This window comes from Caretta caretta, chromosome 11 (genome assembly GCF_965140235.1).
Source record: "Caretta caretta isolate rCarCar2 chromosome 11, rCarCar1.hap1, whole genome shotgun sequence".
Taxonomy (NCBI): domain Eukaryota; kingdom Metazoa; phylum Chordata; order Testudines; family Cheloniidae; genus Caretta; species Caretta caretta.
The window spans coordinates 18,784,726-18,802,808 of record NC_134216.1 but is presented as its reverse complement, the minus strand read 5'-3'; the positions used below and the strand labels follow the sequence as shown (position 1 = coordinate 18,802,808).

The 18,083-nt window shown below is 41.1% G+C and overlaps 1 protein-coding gene across 9 annotated transcripts in view; it reads right to left on the bottom strand.

Annotated features, from left to right (window-relative positions):
- Positions 1-18,083, bottom strand: part of R3HDM1 (R3H domain containing 1) — a 169,366-nt gene that overhangs the window by 42,868 nt on the left and 108,415 nt on the right. For 7 of the 9 annotated variants that reach the window (XM_075117800.1, XM_075117801.1, XM_075117793.1 and 4 more), the window contains 4 exons: positions 15,340-15,479; positions 13,696-13,797; positions 3,776-4,039; positions 3,074-3,197 (listed from right to left, as the gene is read on the bottom strand). In XM_075117800.1, coding sequence (XP_074973901.1) covers positions 3,074-3,197; positions 3,776-4,039; positions 13,696-13,797; positions 15,340-15,479 — 630 coding nt within the window. The remainder of the gene's footprint in view (positions 1-3,073; positions 3,198-3,775; positions 4,040-13,695; positions 13,798-15,339; positions 15,480-18,083) is intronic. The other 2 variants (XM_075117795.1, XM_075117799.1) reach the window with 1 other exon arrangement.

Below are 18,083 nucleotides of genomic sequence, written 5' to 3'. Positions count from 1 at the left end.
ACTGAGCCTTGGGCAAGCCATAAGAAAAGGAGCTGTATGCATGGACAAAGCTTTAGGCTGACAGAACTGAGTACGTATATAGACAGTTTTGTGAGGTAGCAACAGGCAAATCTGCAGATCTAAGATATCTGGGACAAAGTAGAAAGTTCAGAGTCAGAGGTTACCCCAGTATTATAAGATGCTGGATGCAACTGGGAAGTTTAATTCAAGGAAGGAAATAAAGATAATAAAAGTTGTTTGAACAGATATTCCATATGCTCAAAAACAGCACTTCTATCTAAAATTTTTAGCTGAAAGAAGTTTAGTTGGTCATTACAGACATGAAAGGTGGCAGGGGAGAAGTGGTTCAAGGTTTTATACATACAGTGTATTAAAAGTGGCCAAGATATAGTACGAAACCCATAGACTATATATATTTATATTTATATAACTCTATAAATTATCTGAGGTGGGTAGAATCTATAAGAAACCACTGCATCCCCAGTAACGTTAGCAGGCACTTAAGTGAATTTAACCAATCAAAGTCTTTTCTCATTTGCAGTACCTGAAGTACTGCCTCATAAGCAAAGGTACTCTGAAATATAAGGAATTAGAGAAGACATCATTTTGACTTGGAAAAAGAGGGAAATTGTTATTACACATTTCTGCAGAGCCCATTATTGTTTTATCTGGGTGCTCTGTAGAATAACTCTTTCTTATACAGATCAAAGGGCGATGTATCAGCACAAGGGGTAGTTTTTGATTTATTGGTAGTATCTAATTAACAGCCTTAACACATGGTGATATACTGTGATAGAGTAGACAATATCCTGGGGCAGTTACAGATTGAAACAGGCTACCTGGATATGGAAATACAGATGTTTCCTGGAGCTGTGAGGTTTTAACTATACCTACTCATAACCCATATTCTACAGCACCTGTATAAACTCTAAATACATGCAGAATAGGATCAGGTATCCTGGCCTAAATTTTCAAGTGACTAGTAATTTTGGGTGCCTTAGTTTTTAAGTGACCAACTTGAAATACCATATAAAGACCCGACTGTAAAGAGTTTGTGTCTGAAGTTGGGCTCTCAAAACCACTGGTCACTTTTGAAAGTTTAAGCCCTTGTGTCTCAGCCTGCTCATTTCTTTGACCCAAAAGAAAATAATCTACTTCTGGAGTTCAACCTACCTGGCCACACAGAAATTGTGACAATACAAGTTAATTATAAGAGTAAAAGTAATAGCTATGATTAAAAATGACTTAGAAGGACAAGATGAACAAAGAGGAGACGAAGAAATGTAGTCTTGTGGGACTTTGTAGAAGAGAGATCCAATCACAGAAGAAGAATAGCCCATTACCAGAACCAGGAGGAGGAATTTGATAAATATAAAGTGGCTCAAGTCATCAGGATGTGATATTTGTCTGGCACTTGTTACCTTCAATCACAAATGATTATATATAGAAAAATCATCATCATGCTGTCCCTCCTCAGTTATGGTATCTCAAAATCAAAAAGGGACAGCAGAAAAATACAACAGTGTCAATACTTTCTAAATATTCATTTGTATCCCTTTGTACATCGCAATTTCTAAATTCAACATTTTCAGACTTACTTCTCAAATGTCCCTCCACTTGAGGGATGCCATTCATTTTTGTTCCAAAGTTATCAACTCTCACACAAGTTTGGTGCCCCTTTACAGTTACAAATCAGTTAAATTAACAAAAAAAGACAAAATAAAGAATAAGGAGACTGTGGTTTACAGGATGAGTTATTTACACTAATGGGTCAAGTGAATATGGTGAATAACTTATTTGCATTTTTCATTTTGGATCTTGTTATATACCATGTTCCCCATTTAGGCCTTTGCACCTTGAGAGAAGTAGAGTTGAAAGAATAATTTAAAAAAAAAAAAGTAAATGCACACAAGGCACAGTGGATAAAAATCCATTTTTAAAAATTTAAATAGGATTTATTATTATTTTGGGATTCAACTAATAATAAGTTTTTCTTTTAAAAATAAACTGTTTAAAATCGGAATTTAATACAAAACCTGTTAAGGCCTAAACTTAGTGCAATCTCTTAAAACATTTTTCAATAAAAAACAAATAAGCTGAATCCATTAGTGTCTACCTAAAACTCAGAGTTAAAAGCTGCTTTTTATATATAGAAAGGATACGGGGAAAATCTTCTAATTTCTGAAGTCAAGCTTTGTAAATATGGCACAATAGGTCATCTACCTTTAAGGACTTGATTCTGTGGGAGACCCAGAAGCTGTGCTCCCAGATGCAAGCGACTAGCACAGTAACTGAGGAGAGACTCTCATTTTCAAGAGACTTAGACAAGTAGGAACTTAAGCTCCAACCACTTTCACACAGGCATATCTGAAAATTTTCCCAGCCTGACCTGAAATAATCATTTTAATTCACTGACTTCAGTTAATTAACTGACTACAGTTAATCCTTCTGGTTAACATATCATTTAGTTGTAAATGTGAAAAATGTTTTGATAAGAAGTTTATGTATCCAACACATTCAAGGTCATTTTGTTCTGTGTGTTTAATTAAATTTCAGTTACAATTCTAATGCAGTTCGACTGAAATCATGAGCAAAAAGTTTATTATGTAGTAAATACAGTGTGTCATTCACCATTTTTAATACACCAAAAATGTACAATTAATAAGTTATATAATTGTTTAAATAAGTGTATACAGTTATAGTGTACCCTCCAAAGTATCAAAAAGATGTAGCAAATTTAGTTGGTGAATGCAACTTTCTTTAGAAAACCACTGAAGTACAAATGGAAAAGTTGATTACAGTTGATGATTTAAATCAAGGCTTTCCACTTGGTGATTTAAATGAGTCATCCCTGACACAAAGGAAGGTATAATGATTTCAGCTAATGACCACATGCCACATTTAAAGAACAATCACAGTTCTTCACATTGGGACTGCTACAAAGTTGTACAAATTGAAAGATATTTCTTCACCATTAGCAAATATTGCTTTACTGAGACTTCAATATCTGACAGTACCTGCAGTTTCCTTTAACACCCATAAGCACGTGAAGTAGTGAAAAAATTCTGCAAACCTGTCTGCTGTGCTGGCTGTGGCAGTGGTGGGTTTTGCTGTGTGTTGTAATGGACAGAAGTAACTGGTCGATATTGTTGATTGGAGTGTGGATATTGGCCTGGAGCACAATAACAAGCTGGCATCTAAAAAGGAGCAACATTTTGGAGATTCACATTTTTAGGTTTATAAAAGGCAGAGTGCAAAAACACTGAATGCTGAAAGAATTACAAAATAAAGGCAATTCTATTTTCGTCGGGTCATACCAAAGTAAGTAGCTGCTTTGTTTGAGTTTCTCAGCACCCACATAGGGGCATTAAAGAAAAAGATGATGGTTAGGATTCCTAGGCCAGTCTTCACAGCAAAAATTTTAAAAGTAGACATTAAAACTAAGCAAAATAAAATATGTGCAGAGTATGAGAATATATAAAATTTATATTTGATTAAGTTAAATTTGGTTATATTTAATTTAAAAATATCACTATTAATGATACTATGTACTTCCTAAACTCTAATTTTCTAAGTCTTTAAGAGTTACCCGTGGATAGGCATGAAGCTGGGACAATTGCTCATTCCCCAAGTAAACGGAAGCCACTGACTTCAAACCACAGAATTAAAAAAATCAAATTTACTAACCAAGTCCATTGAAATATAAAATGTTTACCAATGGTGTCAAGGATATTCTCTTAAATATCTCTGAGAATAAAATATAAAGCCTTTGTACCTGTGGTAGAGGTTGCTGCATATATCCCTGTTGCTGCAGCACTTGCTGGTTGACAGGATGGCTGGATGCAGAATAGTTGGGAGTAGGGACTGGTTGACCTTGTGGAGGTGGCAGAGTTGGGGCTGTTGCTATGATATAGCCAGACTGTTGTGTGGGCTGAAGGACTACAGTGGACTGGAACATGGTGGGGTGAGGATCAGCACCATCAGCAGATGACTGGCGGGCAAGACTCATATGGCTAAACTGTGATCCAAGGTTGTCTTGCTATAATAAAAAAGGATAATAAACATTACATTCACAAACATTCAAACTGGGAAGAGTATAGTTGCTCAGTAAATTCTTCAGTAAGTGAAAAATTAAAACATGCACCTGTGCAATGACCATATGTTAAAACACTAAAAAAGAATGACAAGGCAAGCTTCAGAACAAAAACAGACAGTGTGCTAAGAACAGTGCAGTAATTATTCAAGGTTAATTGTGGAGAAGTTACACACAAACGGAGAGAAACTAAAAAGGTTTAACATCTTATGCTAGAAACAGATTTTCTTTCATAAAGGAGGCTATCTTTCATAAGAGTTAAATATAGAATTGCCATGAATTAGAATCAAACAATTTAAACTATGTCAATAACTTTTCAGATGTAATTCCAAATGGGAGGTTAAAATGTTTAACTAATCAAAACAGGATGCATATAGCTTTGCCATATTTAAGAAAAAAATCTGATTTTCTAGAGATTGAGTTAATAATGCTACTAGTCTTGAATAAGAAAGACTGTCCATTAATCTAAGAGTATATAATACTGCTAATATGATACCAAGATCAACTGCTAATCCTCAAAATAGGCACAAATGTTCAGTTCTGCATGAGTCCATGGTGTAGTCTTATTTATTATTTGTATGTATTATGGTAACATCTACAAACCTCAGTCAAGGATTGGGGCCCATTGTGCTAGGCACGGCCAGTGCCCAGTAATGTTCTGAGTCCTTCATTATTGTAATCCCAAGCACTTTTTCTACAGTTTATACTGGGGTCTGGAAATAGTACTCATTGCTAACAGTTGTATTTGGTGTATCATCCAACAGTAATATGGCGATCATCATTCCAAAGAATATGGGCAATCACTAATATTACATCTTTTGCTAATCAGTAAGCTTCAATTCACACCTTAAATCTGGACTTTCCAAAAGGCAATAGAACACAGAAGTACTATGCCACAGCTATATTATGGCCACCTGGCCCTCCTCAGTTCGTCCTGAGGAAGATCATATGGCTGATATGTACACTCTTCACGAGCTAAGGAGATAAAGTATTTGGAAAACCATCTGCATTGTATACAAATATTTTCTTTACTTTTTCTGACTTCTGTATTTTGCGGAACATCATCCTGTTTTTCATGATGAAATACTTTTTTCTGAATTCTGAGGGTATGTCTAATGAAACCATTAGCAGTTTTCAATTGCACTTAAGAAAATTACTTGTTATATGTTCACAAGCAAATTTTTAGCTCTTTATTTGCCACGATAAGTCAATTTGGGCTTTTGGTACATTGACTTAGGTCCTAAAGATGGCTTACTGACTCAACTATCCAGCTTAGCCCTTAGTTTTTAGGTATAACATCTCAATGTCTGCTTTTAAAAATAACGAACAGAGGAAAGTTGGTTCATAAGGAGACTGAAACATGAATTCTTATACTTATCCACCAAAAACTCATACTGTGTAGGCGGAGGCAGTGCAAGTTACCTAAACTCTGAGCTGTAGAGTTTACCCTAGAGCCGGGGTCAGCAACCTGTGGCACGCACATCAAAGGTGGCAGATGAGCTGATTTTTACTGGCACGCTGCTGCCAGTCAGGGTCCCGGCCACCAGTCCCGCTCAGCCCAGTGCTGGCCTGGGTGAAAGGAACCCTAGGCTGGCAGCGTGCTGAGCGGGGCCAGTGACCGGGACCCTGGCTGCCAGGAGCTGTTGGACAGAACCCAAGACCGGCAGCAGGCTGAGCCACTCAGCCTGCCGCCAGTCTGGGGTTCTGTCCACCAGCCCCACTCAGCCCGCTGATGGTCTGGAGTTCCAGCCGCCAGCCCCTTGCCAGCCAGGGTCTCAGCCGCCGGCACCGCTCAGCCTGCGGCCGGCCTGAGTGAATGGAACCCCAGGCTGGCAGCGGCTGAGCAGGGCTGGCGGCCAGGACCTGGGCTGGCAGGAGCCAGCGGAGCCGCTGACGGTCTGGGGTTCTGTCCACCACCCAGCTCAGCCCACTGACGGTCTGGAGTTTCAACCGCTGGCCCTTTGCCAGCCAAGGTCCCGGCCATCGGCCCCGCTCAGCCTATTGCCAGCCTGGGATACCAGCCGGCGGCCCCGCTCACCTCGCGGCTGGTCTGGGGTTCCAGCCACCCTGCCCCCCGACAGCCAGGGTCCGAGCCTCCAGCCCTGCTCAGCCCTCCTGCTGGCTTGGGGTACCGGCAGCCAGCCCAGGGCTCTGCTCCTGGCCTGGGCCCAGCGCTCTGCAGTCCTTATCAAAAATTACACTACAATTAGCTTAAAAACTTGAAAAGTTAAACTTTAAAACTTTGTATATTGCAGTAATTGTTAAAAAATGTATAATGTTAATAAACACATACGTTTGATGAAACAAAGTAGTTGTACTTATGTGCCTGTGCTTAATTTGTGTTTTCAATAATTTACCTTCTAAAAAAATCTCGCATGTCTTGCACCCGCAGAAAGGGCATCTTGCACCCCCAGGGGGTGTGCGCACCACCAGTGTGTGCAAGAACCACTGCACTAAACTGATAAGATCTGCACTTTAATTTTAAATGAAGCTTCTGAAACATTTTAAAAACCTTGTTTACTTTACATACAACAATAGTTTAGTTATATAATATAGACTTAGAGAGACCTTCTAAAATCGTTAAAATGTATTACCAGCACGCAAAACCTTAAATTAGAGTGAATAAATGAAGACTCAGCACACCACTTCTGAAAGGTTGCCAACCCCTGCCCTAGAGAGATGATATAGTAATTGAATCCCCATGGGCCATTTAACCTGCTGTCTTTTTGATGATACTACCAATAAAGAGGCAAACATAACTGTCTTTTTAGGAGTTATCGATATCTTGACTGAGACCATCACCCATTTCACGGTGCTGAATGAGTACTAGCCATCAGACAGTACCGAATATAGGATGCTACCAGAACAGCCTGCATTTGAACCAGTGATCCATAGGTGAACTGCTTTGCATCTGTTACTAATCTTCACTGCGTGTCACCAGTCTATGCTTTAATAAAGCCTAAACATAAATCAGACAAATGGATTGAATAACTGATGGAACAATCAAAAAAAATTCAGAGTGCAGTTATTTTCTTCCTTCAAAACTGTACACCCAAATATAGGTAACAGTAATTACTCAAGTGATTTTAATTATACACAGCTTAATGAAATAAGATGAATATCTACATTCTTTATTAGAGAAATGGGCATCTGCACTATTCCAGCACTATTAATCAAAATATTAGCTATATATAAAACTAGAAATAAATTAAAAGTAGGTAGTTACTGAATAATAGAAACATGCATTAGAATGACAAAGCAGAGGTATGGGAACCAGGAGACCTTCAGTTCTAACCCAGGCTCTGATTCAGATTCCAGCCTTGGACAAGTGACTTATCTCCATCATGTTTTGACTTCCCTATGCTAAACTGGTGAAATGATACATACTTATCTCATAGGCGTATTGTATTACTTAGCTCTGGTCTACACTACGGAGTTTAGGTTCAATTTAGCAGCGTTAGGTCGATTTAATCCTGCACCCGTCCAGATGACAAAGCCATTTTTGTCGACTTAAAGGGCTCTTAAAATCAATTTCTGTACTCCCCAACAAGGGGATTAGCGCCAAAATTGACATCGTCGGGTCAAATTTGGGGTAGTGTGGATGCAATTCGACACTATTGACCTCTGGGAGCTATCCCAGAGTGCTCCATTGTGACCTCTCTGGACAGCGTTTTCAACTCAGATGCACTAGCCAGGTACACAGGAAAAGCACTGGGAACTTTTGAATTTCATTTCCTGTTTGGCCAGCGTGGCGTGACCATGCAGAGCTCATCAGCAGAGGTGACCATGCAGTCCCAGAATCGAAAAAGAGCTCCAGCATGGACCGAACAGGAGGTACTGGATCTGATCGCTGTGTGGGGAGAGGAATCCGTGCTATCAGAACTGTGTTCCAAAAAATGAAATGCCAAAATATTTGAAAAAAAATCTCCAAGGACATGAAGGACAGAGGCTATAACAGGGACCCGCAGCAGTGCCATGTGAAAATTAAGGAGCTCAGGCAAGGCTACCAAACAACCAAAACAGGCAAACGGCTGCTCCAGGTCAGAACCCCAGACATGCCTCTTCTATGATGAGCTGCATGCAATTCTAGGTGGTGCCCCTACCACAACCCCACCCCTGTACGTGGACTCCTGCAATGGGGGAGTCTCATGCAACAGGGATGAGGATTTTGGGGACGAGGAAGATGATGATGAGAAGGATGAAACCGTTCTCCCCGACAGGCCGGAACTTTTATCACCTTGGATCCAATACCCCCTCAAGCCTTCCAAGGCGGGCTCCTGGACCTTGAAGGCAGAGAAGGCACCTCTGGTGAGTGTACCTTTGTAAATATAATACATGGTTTAAAAGCAAGCGTGTTTAATGATTAATTTTCCCTGAAGACTTGGGATACATTCGCAGCCAGTACAGCTACTGGAGAAGTCTGTTAACGTGTCTGGGGATGGAGTGGAAATCCTCCAGGGACATCTCATTGAAGCTCTCCTGGATGTACTCCCAAAGCCTTTGCAAAAGGTTTCTGGGGAGGGCAGCCTTATTCTGTCCTCCATGATAGGACACTTTACCACGCCAGGCCAGTAGACTGTAGTCTGCAGTCATTGCACAACAAAGCATGGCAGCGTATGGTCCCAGTGTTTGCTGACATTCAAGCAACATCCGTTCTTTATTTCTCTCTGTTATCCTCAGGAGAGTGATATCATTCATGGTCACCTGGTTGAAATAGGGGAATTTTATTAAGGGGACATTCAAAGGTGGCTTATCCTGCTGGGCTGTTTGCCTGTGGCTGAAAAGAAATCATCCCAGCTTTTAGCCATGCGGTGTCAGTGTGTGTGTGTGTGGGGGGGGGGGGGGCCGTTCACGCTGAGCTGTTCGTGTTTGGCTGGCAGGGATCTTCCCTGATACTAGTCACGTGGTGGGAGGAGGGGTGAAGCGATCATCCCGGAGAATTGGGTGTGGGGGGTTTAGTTGGGTTTGTGCTGCACGTTAACCCGAAAACTGCAGCCCCTCCTTTTAAATGGCCAACCCAACGGGTACTTGGTATGGGAAAGGAGGGCGCTGCTGTTTGAAACCATTCACCATGAAAGAGTCTACCCATTTTTCTCTAAAATGTGTCTTTTTTTCCTCCCGCAGCTGCAAACGTTTCAATGATCCCCCTATCATCTCCATCCCAGAGGCTAGTGCAGATAAGGCAGCAAAAAAACCGCACTCACAATGAAATGTTCTCTGAGCTCATGCAGTCCTCCCGCACTGAAAGAGCTCAGCAGAATGCATGGAGGCAGACAACTGCAGAGTCCAGGAAAGCAGAAAATGAACACGAGGAGAGGTGGCGGCAGCGTGATGAGAGGAGGCAGGAGGCAATGCTGAGCTAACTGGATGATCAAACGGATATGCTCCGGCGTATGGCTCAGCTGCAGGAAAGGCAGCATGAGCACAGACTGCTGCTGCAGCCGCTGTGTAACTGCCTGCCCTCCTCCCAAGTTCCATAGCCTCCTCACCCAGACGCCCAAGAACGTAGTGGGGGAGCCCCCCCTCGGGGCACCCAACCACTCCATCCCAAGCAACAGAACGCTGGCATTCAATAAGTTTTGAAGTGCAGTGTGGCCTTGTCCTTCCCTGCTCCCCCACCCCTCCTGGGCTACCTTGGCAGTTATCCCCCCATTTGTGTGATAAATTAATAAAGAATGCATGAATGTGAAGCAACAATGACTTTATTGCCTCTGCAAGCAGTGATCGAAGCGGGGAGGGCAGTTGGCTTACAGAGAAGTAGAGTGAACCAAGGGAGCGGGTTTTCATCACGGAGAAACAAAAAGAACTGTCACACCATAGCCTGGCCAGTCATGAAACTGGTTTTCAAAGCTTCTCTGATGTGTAGCGCACCCTGCTGTGCTCTTCTAATTCCCCTGGTGTCTGGCTGTGTGTAATCAGTGGCCAGGCGATTTGCCTCAACCTCCTACCCCGCCATAAATGTCTCCCCCTTATTCTCACAGATATTGTGGAGCACACAGCAAGCAGTAATAATGATGGGAATATTGGTTTTGCTGAGCTCTAACGAAGTCAGTAAACTGCGCCAGCGACCCTTTAAACGTCCAAATGCACATTCTATCACCATTCTGCACTTGCTCAGCCTATAGTTGAACAGCTCCTTGCTACTGTCCAGTGTGCCTGTGTATGGCTTCATGAGCCATGGCATCAAGGGGTAGGCTGGGTCCCCAAGGATAACTATCGGCATTTCAACATCCCCAACAGTTATTTTCTGGTCTGGGAAGTAAGTCTCTTCCTGCAATTGTTCAAACAGACCAGAGTTCCTGAAGATGCGAGCATCATGTATCTTTCCCGGCCATCCCACGATGATGTTGGTGAAACGTCCCTTGTGATCCATCAGTCTTTGGAGCACCATTGAAAAGTACCCCTTGCGGTTTATGTACTAGCTGCCAAGGTGGTCCAGTCCCAAGATAGGGACATGCATTCCATCTATCGCCCCACCACAGTTAGGAAACCCCATTGTAGCAAAGCCATCTACTATGACCTGCACATTTCCCCAGAGTCCCTTGATAGCAGCAGCTCAGTGACTGCGTTGGCTACTTGGTTCACAGCCACACCCAGAGTACAACTGCCCACTCCAAATTGATTCCCGACTGACCGGTAGCTGTCTGGCGTTGCAAGCTTCCAGAGGGCTATTGCCACTCGCTTGTGAACTGTGAGGGCTTCTCTCATCTTGGTGTTCTTACACTTCAGAGCAGAAAAAAGCAAGTCAAAGTTCCATGAAATTGCCCTTACGCCTGCAAAAGTTTCGCAGCACCAGGGAATCATCCCAGACCTGCAACACGATGCGGTCCCACCAGTCTGTCCTTGTTTCCTGGGCCCAGAATCAGCATTCCACTCCATGAACCTGCCCCATTACCCCCAGGATGTCCATATTGCCAGGGCCCATACTTTGAGAGAAGTCCGTGTCCATGTCCTCATCAATGTCGTCACCGCGCTGCTGTCGCCTCCTCACCTGGTTTTGCAGGTTCTGGTTCTGAACATACTGCAGGATAATGCATGAGGTGTTTACAATGCTCATAACTGCCGCAGTGATCTGAGTGGTCTCCATGCTTGCCGCGGCATGGCGTCTGCAGGAGAGCAGAGTTGCAGCGAAAGTGGTGGATGACAATGGTTAGCAGGCCTACTGCACTGTCTGCTGCCAGCAGCACTAGGACACAACAGCAGTGGTGTCAGTGAGCTGAGCTGAGCGGGCTGCATGCTTGCCATAGTACGGCGTCTGTAGGAGAGCAGGAAAGCAGAGTTGCAGCGGAAGCGGTGGCTGACGACCTGCGAGGTGGATTCAGGAGAGCAGAGTTGCAGCGGAAGCGGGAGCCCATGACAGCCAACATGGAGAAATTTGCTATCAAGCCAAGAGCAGGAGAGCAGAGTTGCAGCAGAAGCGATGGTTCAATGCTGATGGTTAACAGTCCTACTGCACTGTCTGCTGAAAGCAGTATGGCGTCCACACAGAAAAAAGGCGCGAAACCATTGTCTGCCGTTGCTTTCACAGAGGGAAGGGCGACTGATGACATGTACCTAAAACCACCCGCGACAATGTTTTTGCCCCATCAGGCATTGGGAGCTTAACCCAGAATTCCAATGGGCAGCGGAGAGTGAGGGAACTGTGGGATAGCTACCCACAGTGCAATGCTCCAAAACTCTACGCTAGCCACGGTACTGTGGACACACTCCACCGACTTCATGTGTTTAGTGGGGACACACACAATTGACCGTATAAAATCACTTCCTAAAAAATTGACTTCTATAAATTTGACCTAATATCGTAGTGTAGACATACCCTTAATGTTGGTAAAGCACTTCAAAAGTGTAATACATACATTGCAATATACATGACTGCAAATTCAGTCTCTATGCTCACAAATACATCTGTTGCTGACAATGGTTGTCAGCAATGGGTCCTCCTGAACCAATGCTGAAAACAGTTTACCTGCTTATATGGATGGGATACATTATTTTAATTCACTATATGCTTCTGCCAAATCTAAAGAGCACTTTTTGCATCAGTGCTGAAAAAGTTTTTGTCCCATTCATACTGTTTACAATGTCAGTGCATGATGACTGATTACTGACACCTCCCACCACCCACAAGCTTTCAGGTAAGGGAGGGGTTTAGTACCTGAAATGCAGCTGAAATCAAAACACTCATCCTCAACAGAAAAAGCACTTGTAATGTTTTGATGAATCTCTCCCTCACTTTAGAGGTAATAATAATAATAATAATAATTTAGACAGTGCTTTACAATTTCAAAGTGCTGTACAAAACAAACCAATTATGATGAGGCTGACCTACAAGACAACAATCAAAAGTCTCCTAACTTGAATGTGTGGTGTGGGGAGTACACCCAGGGAACTGGGGAGAAGAAAAAGACAATGGAAACCTAAGAACTTCAATGCCAATATCAGCAAAGGGCTCCCAATATTGCTACGTAACAGGAGGGGGGTACCCCCCCCGAAAAAAAACAGAAAAAGACTTTAAAAACAGTGAGTAAGAAGCTACTATTTAAAAGGGAAGGTGAAAAATTAAGGTGGTGAAGGATATTAACAGCCGCTACATCTGAAACTATATTTAGAGATTTAAAATAAAAATAAAGTATTTTACATCACCCTGCTTTTATTAGCATACTTGAATGAACATTCACTGTTTCAGTCTCATTCTGGTACATTTATAGGAGACTATCTCCCCCACCAGTGTGCATATACGTCTACGCTTATTAAGTAATAGTATGTAATATAATTTTACATACACTGTATACCACATACCCTATTTATTAGATTACTACTATATATAATTAACATCCCTAGATTTTTTTTTTAAACTGAATATACGTTACTAAATGTACTTCACACCATTTTAGTGAATTTCCCTTGTTATGACTAACAGACCACATCAGCCATCAAGATATCCAGAGTAGTCTCCCTGCAAAATATCTGGAATCCCCAGCTCCAGTTTACCTGCTTGCCAGTCAACCTCATCCCTTAACTCTGGCATCAAGAGAAGCATACCTGCTCACCCACCTCCTGTGAAACCTAACACTCTAGGCCTCAATCTCAGGGCTGGCATCTGAAGAGGCTGTGCTGGTAAGGAGAGCTAGCCAGTGCATCTGATGGTACACCTTGAGCTCTCCTTTTCATTGGGCAAGAATGTTGGGGAAATATGAGGCATAGTGGAGCTCTTCCTACTGCTCTGGCAAAGAGGCTAAAACTAGGTGCCATACAAAAACAACAAAAGGGGCTAAGGGAGGGAAAGCAAACAGAGAAAGCAACAGCTGAGAAGGAGGAGAAGGAAAAAAGAAAAATCAAGGGACATAAAATAAATATTGACTGGCTATTGGAGCAACAGTATTGAAAAAAAAAAAATATATATATATATATATATATCTCCATTGTATATACCGCCCTCAAATGTCACGTAGCGTGCAAGGATCTTAGGAACTGGTTTCCCCTCTGGGTACTATTTTACTGCAATTGACATTGCAACCAGTCAGTGTGTGTGTTACACACACACACACACACACACACACTTTTCACCCATGCAGAGAAGAGATGAATAGAAGATATAGTACCACAGTATATTGCTGGGTAGATGAGACTGGCAGGAGCGGGGGTGGATAAGAGACTGCAGAGTATTGAACAGGCTGTGAAGAAGACTGCAGAAACCGGATAGGCTGAAGAAGTAACAGTTTTATATAAACAGTTAATACCAGAGAAGAAGGGAAAAAAAAAAAAAAACCTGAGTAAACTGAGGTATTTTGCAATAGCATGACAATATAATTTAACAGAAAATTTGAAAAACTTCATATAGTAAGAACTAATGTGTTTTTACATATATTTATGTCCTATCAAGAGGGACATTTTGCTTATTATTAAATACAGTAATAAACTATATGACAAAGCAGCAAAGTAAGTATAATTTAAACATAGATAATTTTGCTACTTTCAATAGTTACATGTAAACCATTTTTGTTTTAAAGTATGTATATGCAGTTTAAATACATATTTCAGTTTTTAAATCCAGAACTAAGCAAGTACAAAAAACAAATCAAAACATGCCATTTTATTATTGAGCAAAAGGTGCATTTTGAAATACAACTGAATTTACCACTCCTAAAATCTTATATTCATAGTAGGGGCACCAAAAATACCAAAGATTTACCACCACTAACAACATTTGCCATATGTGACTAATATGGTATATAAATGCAATATTATTGTGTTACAGCAGCAAGCCTGTAGGGGATGGGATAATTATGGAGAAGGCAACGACAGCTCTTGGGAAGAGGAAAGAAAATACATGCATGCTATATTGCTCTTGTACATCCCATACTAATAATAGGAAGTACAGATGAGTCTGACCAGTTTCAAGAAGACTTAACTCTGTAGGCTGCAGAGCTTAAGCTCTAGTGTAGATGCAGCTTGAGCACACAGAACAGAAGATTTAACACAAGGAAAATAGACCAAGATGACGGTGAAGGTAAAAGGCCCATGAATAACTTTTCAACGAGTTTGAGCAAGGTTGTGCGTCACTACCTAAAGCTGGTGAGGCAAGACCCTGTACTTAGATGCTAGGAATCGCTGCTGTAAAAGTAGGACTATTTTATGGGGGTTTGGGTCAGGCTTAAAGTGGTCTGTTAGCTTCCTTTAACACAAGAATAGGAGGTTAAAATAGATCCAATTCTTTAGTGTTATTATACATCACTATGAAATGTACAAATTAATCCTCTGAAAGTGTCATGAGGTCATTTCATGACTTAAATTAAGAGATTTGGGACAGGGACTGGAAAAGAAAGGGAATGTAGCTCTCCATGTGAAAATGAAATAATTAGTCTAATATACAGTATAGGGAGAGGGCAGAAAGGATAGAGAGTTTGGCCCTTGTTAAATGTTTACCATTTGAGCCCTGGTTCAGTTACTTTCTTTCTGCTAAGCAGTAACAGTGGTGTTAGTAAGGTGGTGATGCTTGCTACATCTTTGATATCAGAACCTTGACAGTTCTTCTTTACGTTTTTTATGTGTTTTAGGAAAACATGACTGCTCTGTCACATCATCTGGAAGACTGGTAGGTCTGGTGATTAAAAAGAATATCCAGTTACATGTATGTGGCTAGTTAATGCTTCTCTTTCAAAAAATTCCACAACAAATCAGTCTACTATTTTCTTATTATTGGATGGTAAGAAGGCTCAGTCGAGCATCGTGTATTTGACGTGCACCTGTGATAGGATGTGATTAGCTGCTGGTTGCTGCTGAGGTGGTTGCTGTGGAGGTCCAGGCACTTGGGTCCTAACAGGTTGCTGAAGCACAGGAGGATTATACACAACAGGAGTGCCATCTGGGTTAATGAATGGCTGACCTAGAGTATAGAGAAAAAAAATAAAATAAAAGACACGTTATTTAGGTTGACAGACTGCTATAAATATATTTAAATCCAACTATATCAAAAATAAAGTCTGATAATATAACATGAGATCTGAACTACTGTATTTATACTAATTTTTTGTTGTATTACTAAATACTTGCCATTAGAATTAGAACGGCAATTACCAAAGGCCTCATTTGCAAGATTATTTGTAATTAAAAGCCCATATATTTCTATGGTAAATAGTGATCATGTCCAGAAAATAGCTAGTCATTTTATGCAAATTTATGGACTAAAATGGATGACCAATATTTATTTGTGTCAGTCTTGAAAGATCTTTTTCAATTATATGGACTGAAAAAAGTATAAGGAGAAGAAGAAAATTCATAAAACAGTTTTCTTCTCCTCATATCCCTAAGAAGCAATTTAAAAGTGTCTCCCTTATCAGCTAAAATGCCAGCCAAGATGTATGGTAATGTAGAAAGAGAAATTATTTCTCTTTCCATTAAACAGTAGTTATAATTACATTGCCGTTTTTGTCATTAAGAACCTTTTAAAGAGCCATCCTCCCTAAAGTGAATTTATTCAAAACTTTCAGCTGAACTGATATTTAATACTATATTCCCATGAAATATTTGCATCCCCAACATTGAGGCAGCCTGCTAATGTAAGAAAACCAAAAAGTGAAAATGTTTAAAAGCTGACTATAAGTAATAATGAAAATGACTGATTTCAATGTTTGAGCTTAGCAAAGACGCAAAAAGGAAACAGAACAGCAAAAAGCGGAAAAAATAAAACTAGATTTTAAAACTTATCATAATCTAGGGTTTTATTTGTAACAAATATGTTTACAAAAAAAAATTAACCTGAGAATTTCCATTTAAAGATGAGGGACTGAGAGCCAACTTCCTGTCTCATTTCCCTACATCAGCCTGAGCCTAGCTAGTTTGGTAGTAACCAGAAATTCTCATCATTTCCATATAGTCGAGGCACCCATGTGTGTATATGCTAATGAAATCTTTTCAGTTTTACCTGCGGACTGTCACATTCCTCCAAGGATAGAAATTTAGTTTCCACATGAGGATATTTCAGTGAGGGGCATAAGACAGAAGCTAGATTAAGGAGACCAAACACCACATCTCAGATAGGCTACAGAGGTTTGCATAACAAAGGGATGTGGGAAAGGCCCAATGTCCAGTCTAAGGCTATGTCCAGACTAGGAGCTGAGGGTGTGGTTCCCAGTGTGGGTAGACATACTCATGCTAGCTCTCAGTGAACTACCGTGTTAAAAACAGTTGTGATAGCACAGGCAGCAGTGAGCAGCAGCACCGGTTAGCAGTCCCAAATACGAACCCACGGGATTCAGGTGGGTTTGTACTTAGGGCACCTACCCCATGCTACCACTGCCCGTGCTACTGCTGCCACACTATTTTTAGCATGCTAGCTTGATGAAAGCTAGCGTGAGTATGTCTACTGGAGCTGGGAATCACCATCCCAGCTTCAAGTGGATGTAGCTTAAGACTGGGCCCATTCATTTGATATGTTCCAACTATATTTGATTTGGCCTAACACTTCTCCTTCAATCTCAGGGACTGGGGATCCATGGAGATATTCTTCACAGCCTTAGGGAGTCCAGGATTTTTCCTTCCCCTCCCCCCCCCCCACACTTTCTAGGCTGACTAAGATCACTCTTGCTCCCCACTGTGACTAGGAGGGAGAGATGGGGGAAGAGCCTTCTCTGGCTGTCTGGGAAGAGAGAGACAAAGCACATTGACTCTCTCACACTGCTAAGTCTGCAGAAATCACTGTCAGGGAAAGTAAGAACTTAACCTGTGCTCTTTGAACTCTATCTCATGTGAAAAGGCAGAGCTAGAAGAGCCATCACTTCTTCCCAAACTGCCCATGAATATCGGTTATCATCTGGGAACTCATCTGAACAGAATGTTGCTGATATTCATACTGTTCTGGAAGGGTATTAATGTCATTCAACCATTCCTACTGAAGAATCCTTTCCTGTAAACTTATCACATAGGCCTCCAATAGTGAAAGCAAAATTAATGACCGAGAAAAGTATAAATATGTAATTAATGGGCCACACTATTTGAAATCAAGACAGTTTTATAAAATGAATTAAATTTTAGTTCAGGTAGTTTCAGGTACCTGCTCTTAAGTCATCCTGCCAACTAGTGGGGTTTTACAATCCTTCCCCCACCCCCACTTTTTTATTTATTTATTTTTTAATAAAAAGATTTCTTGGTCTCCAGTTGCTACGTAGAAGACCCACAAACAAAACATAGGAAAACTGACTAACAATACAAAAGCAAAAAGTGAAACCGACCACACACAAAATGCTGTCAAAAACACTAAGTAAACAAACTGAAAAAAGAGAAAGTATTTTTCTCTTAAAATTAAAATTATTTATACCAGTAAATACAATAAAACGATGCAAATATAATTTTCAAGTTGATGATGTTCCTTTGAATGTGCAATGTTTGCCCAATTGAGTGATGACTCTGAAAACTTCTACAATCATTAAACCCAGTAAACGCGGGAGGGGTAAGCTGATTGGTAAATTTGAGACATTAGATCCTAGGAATG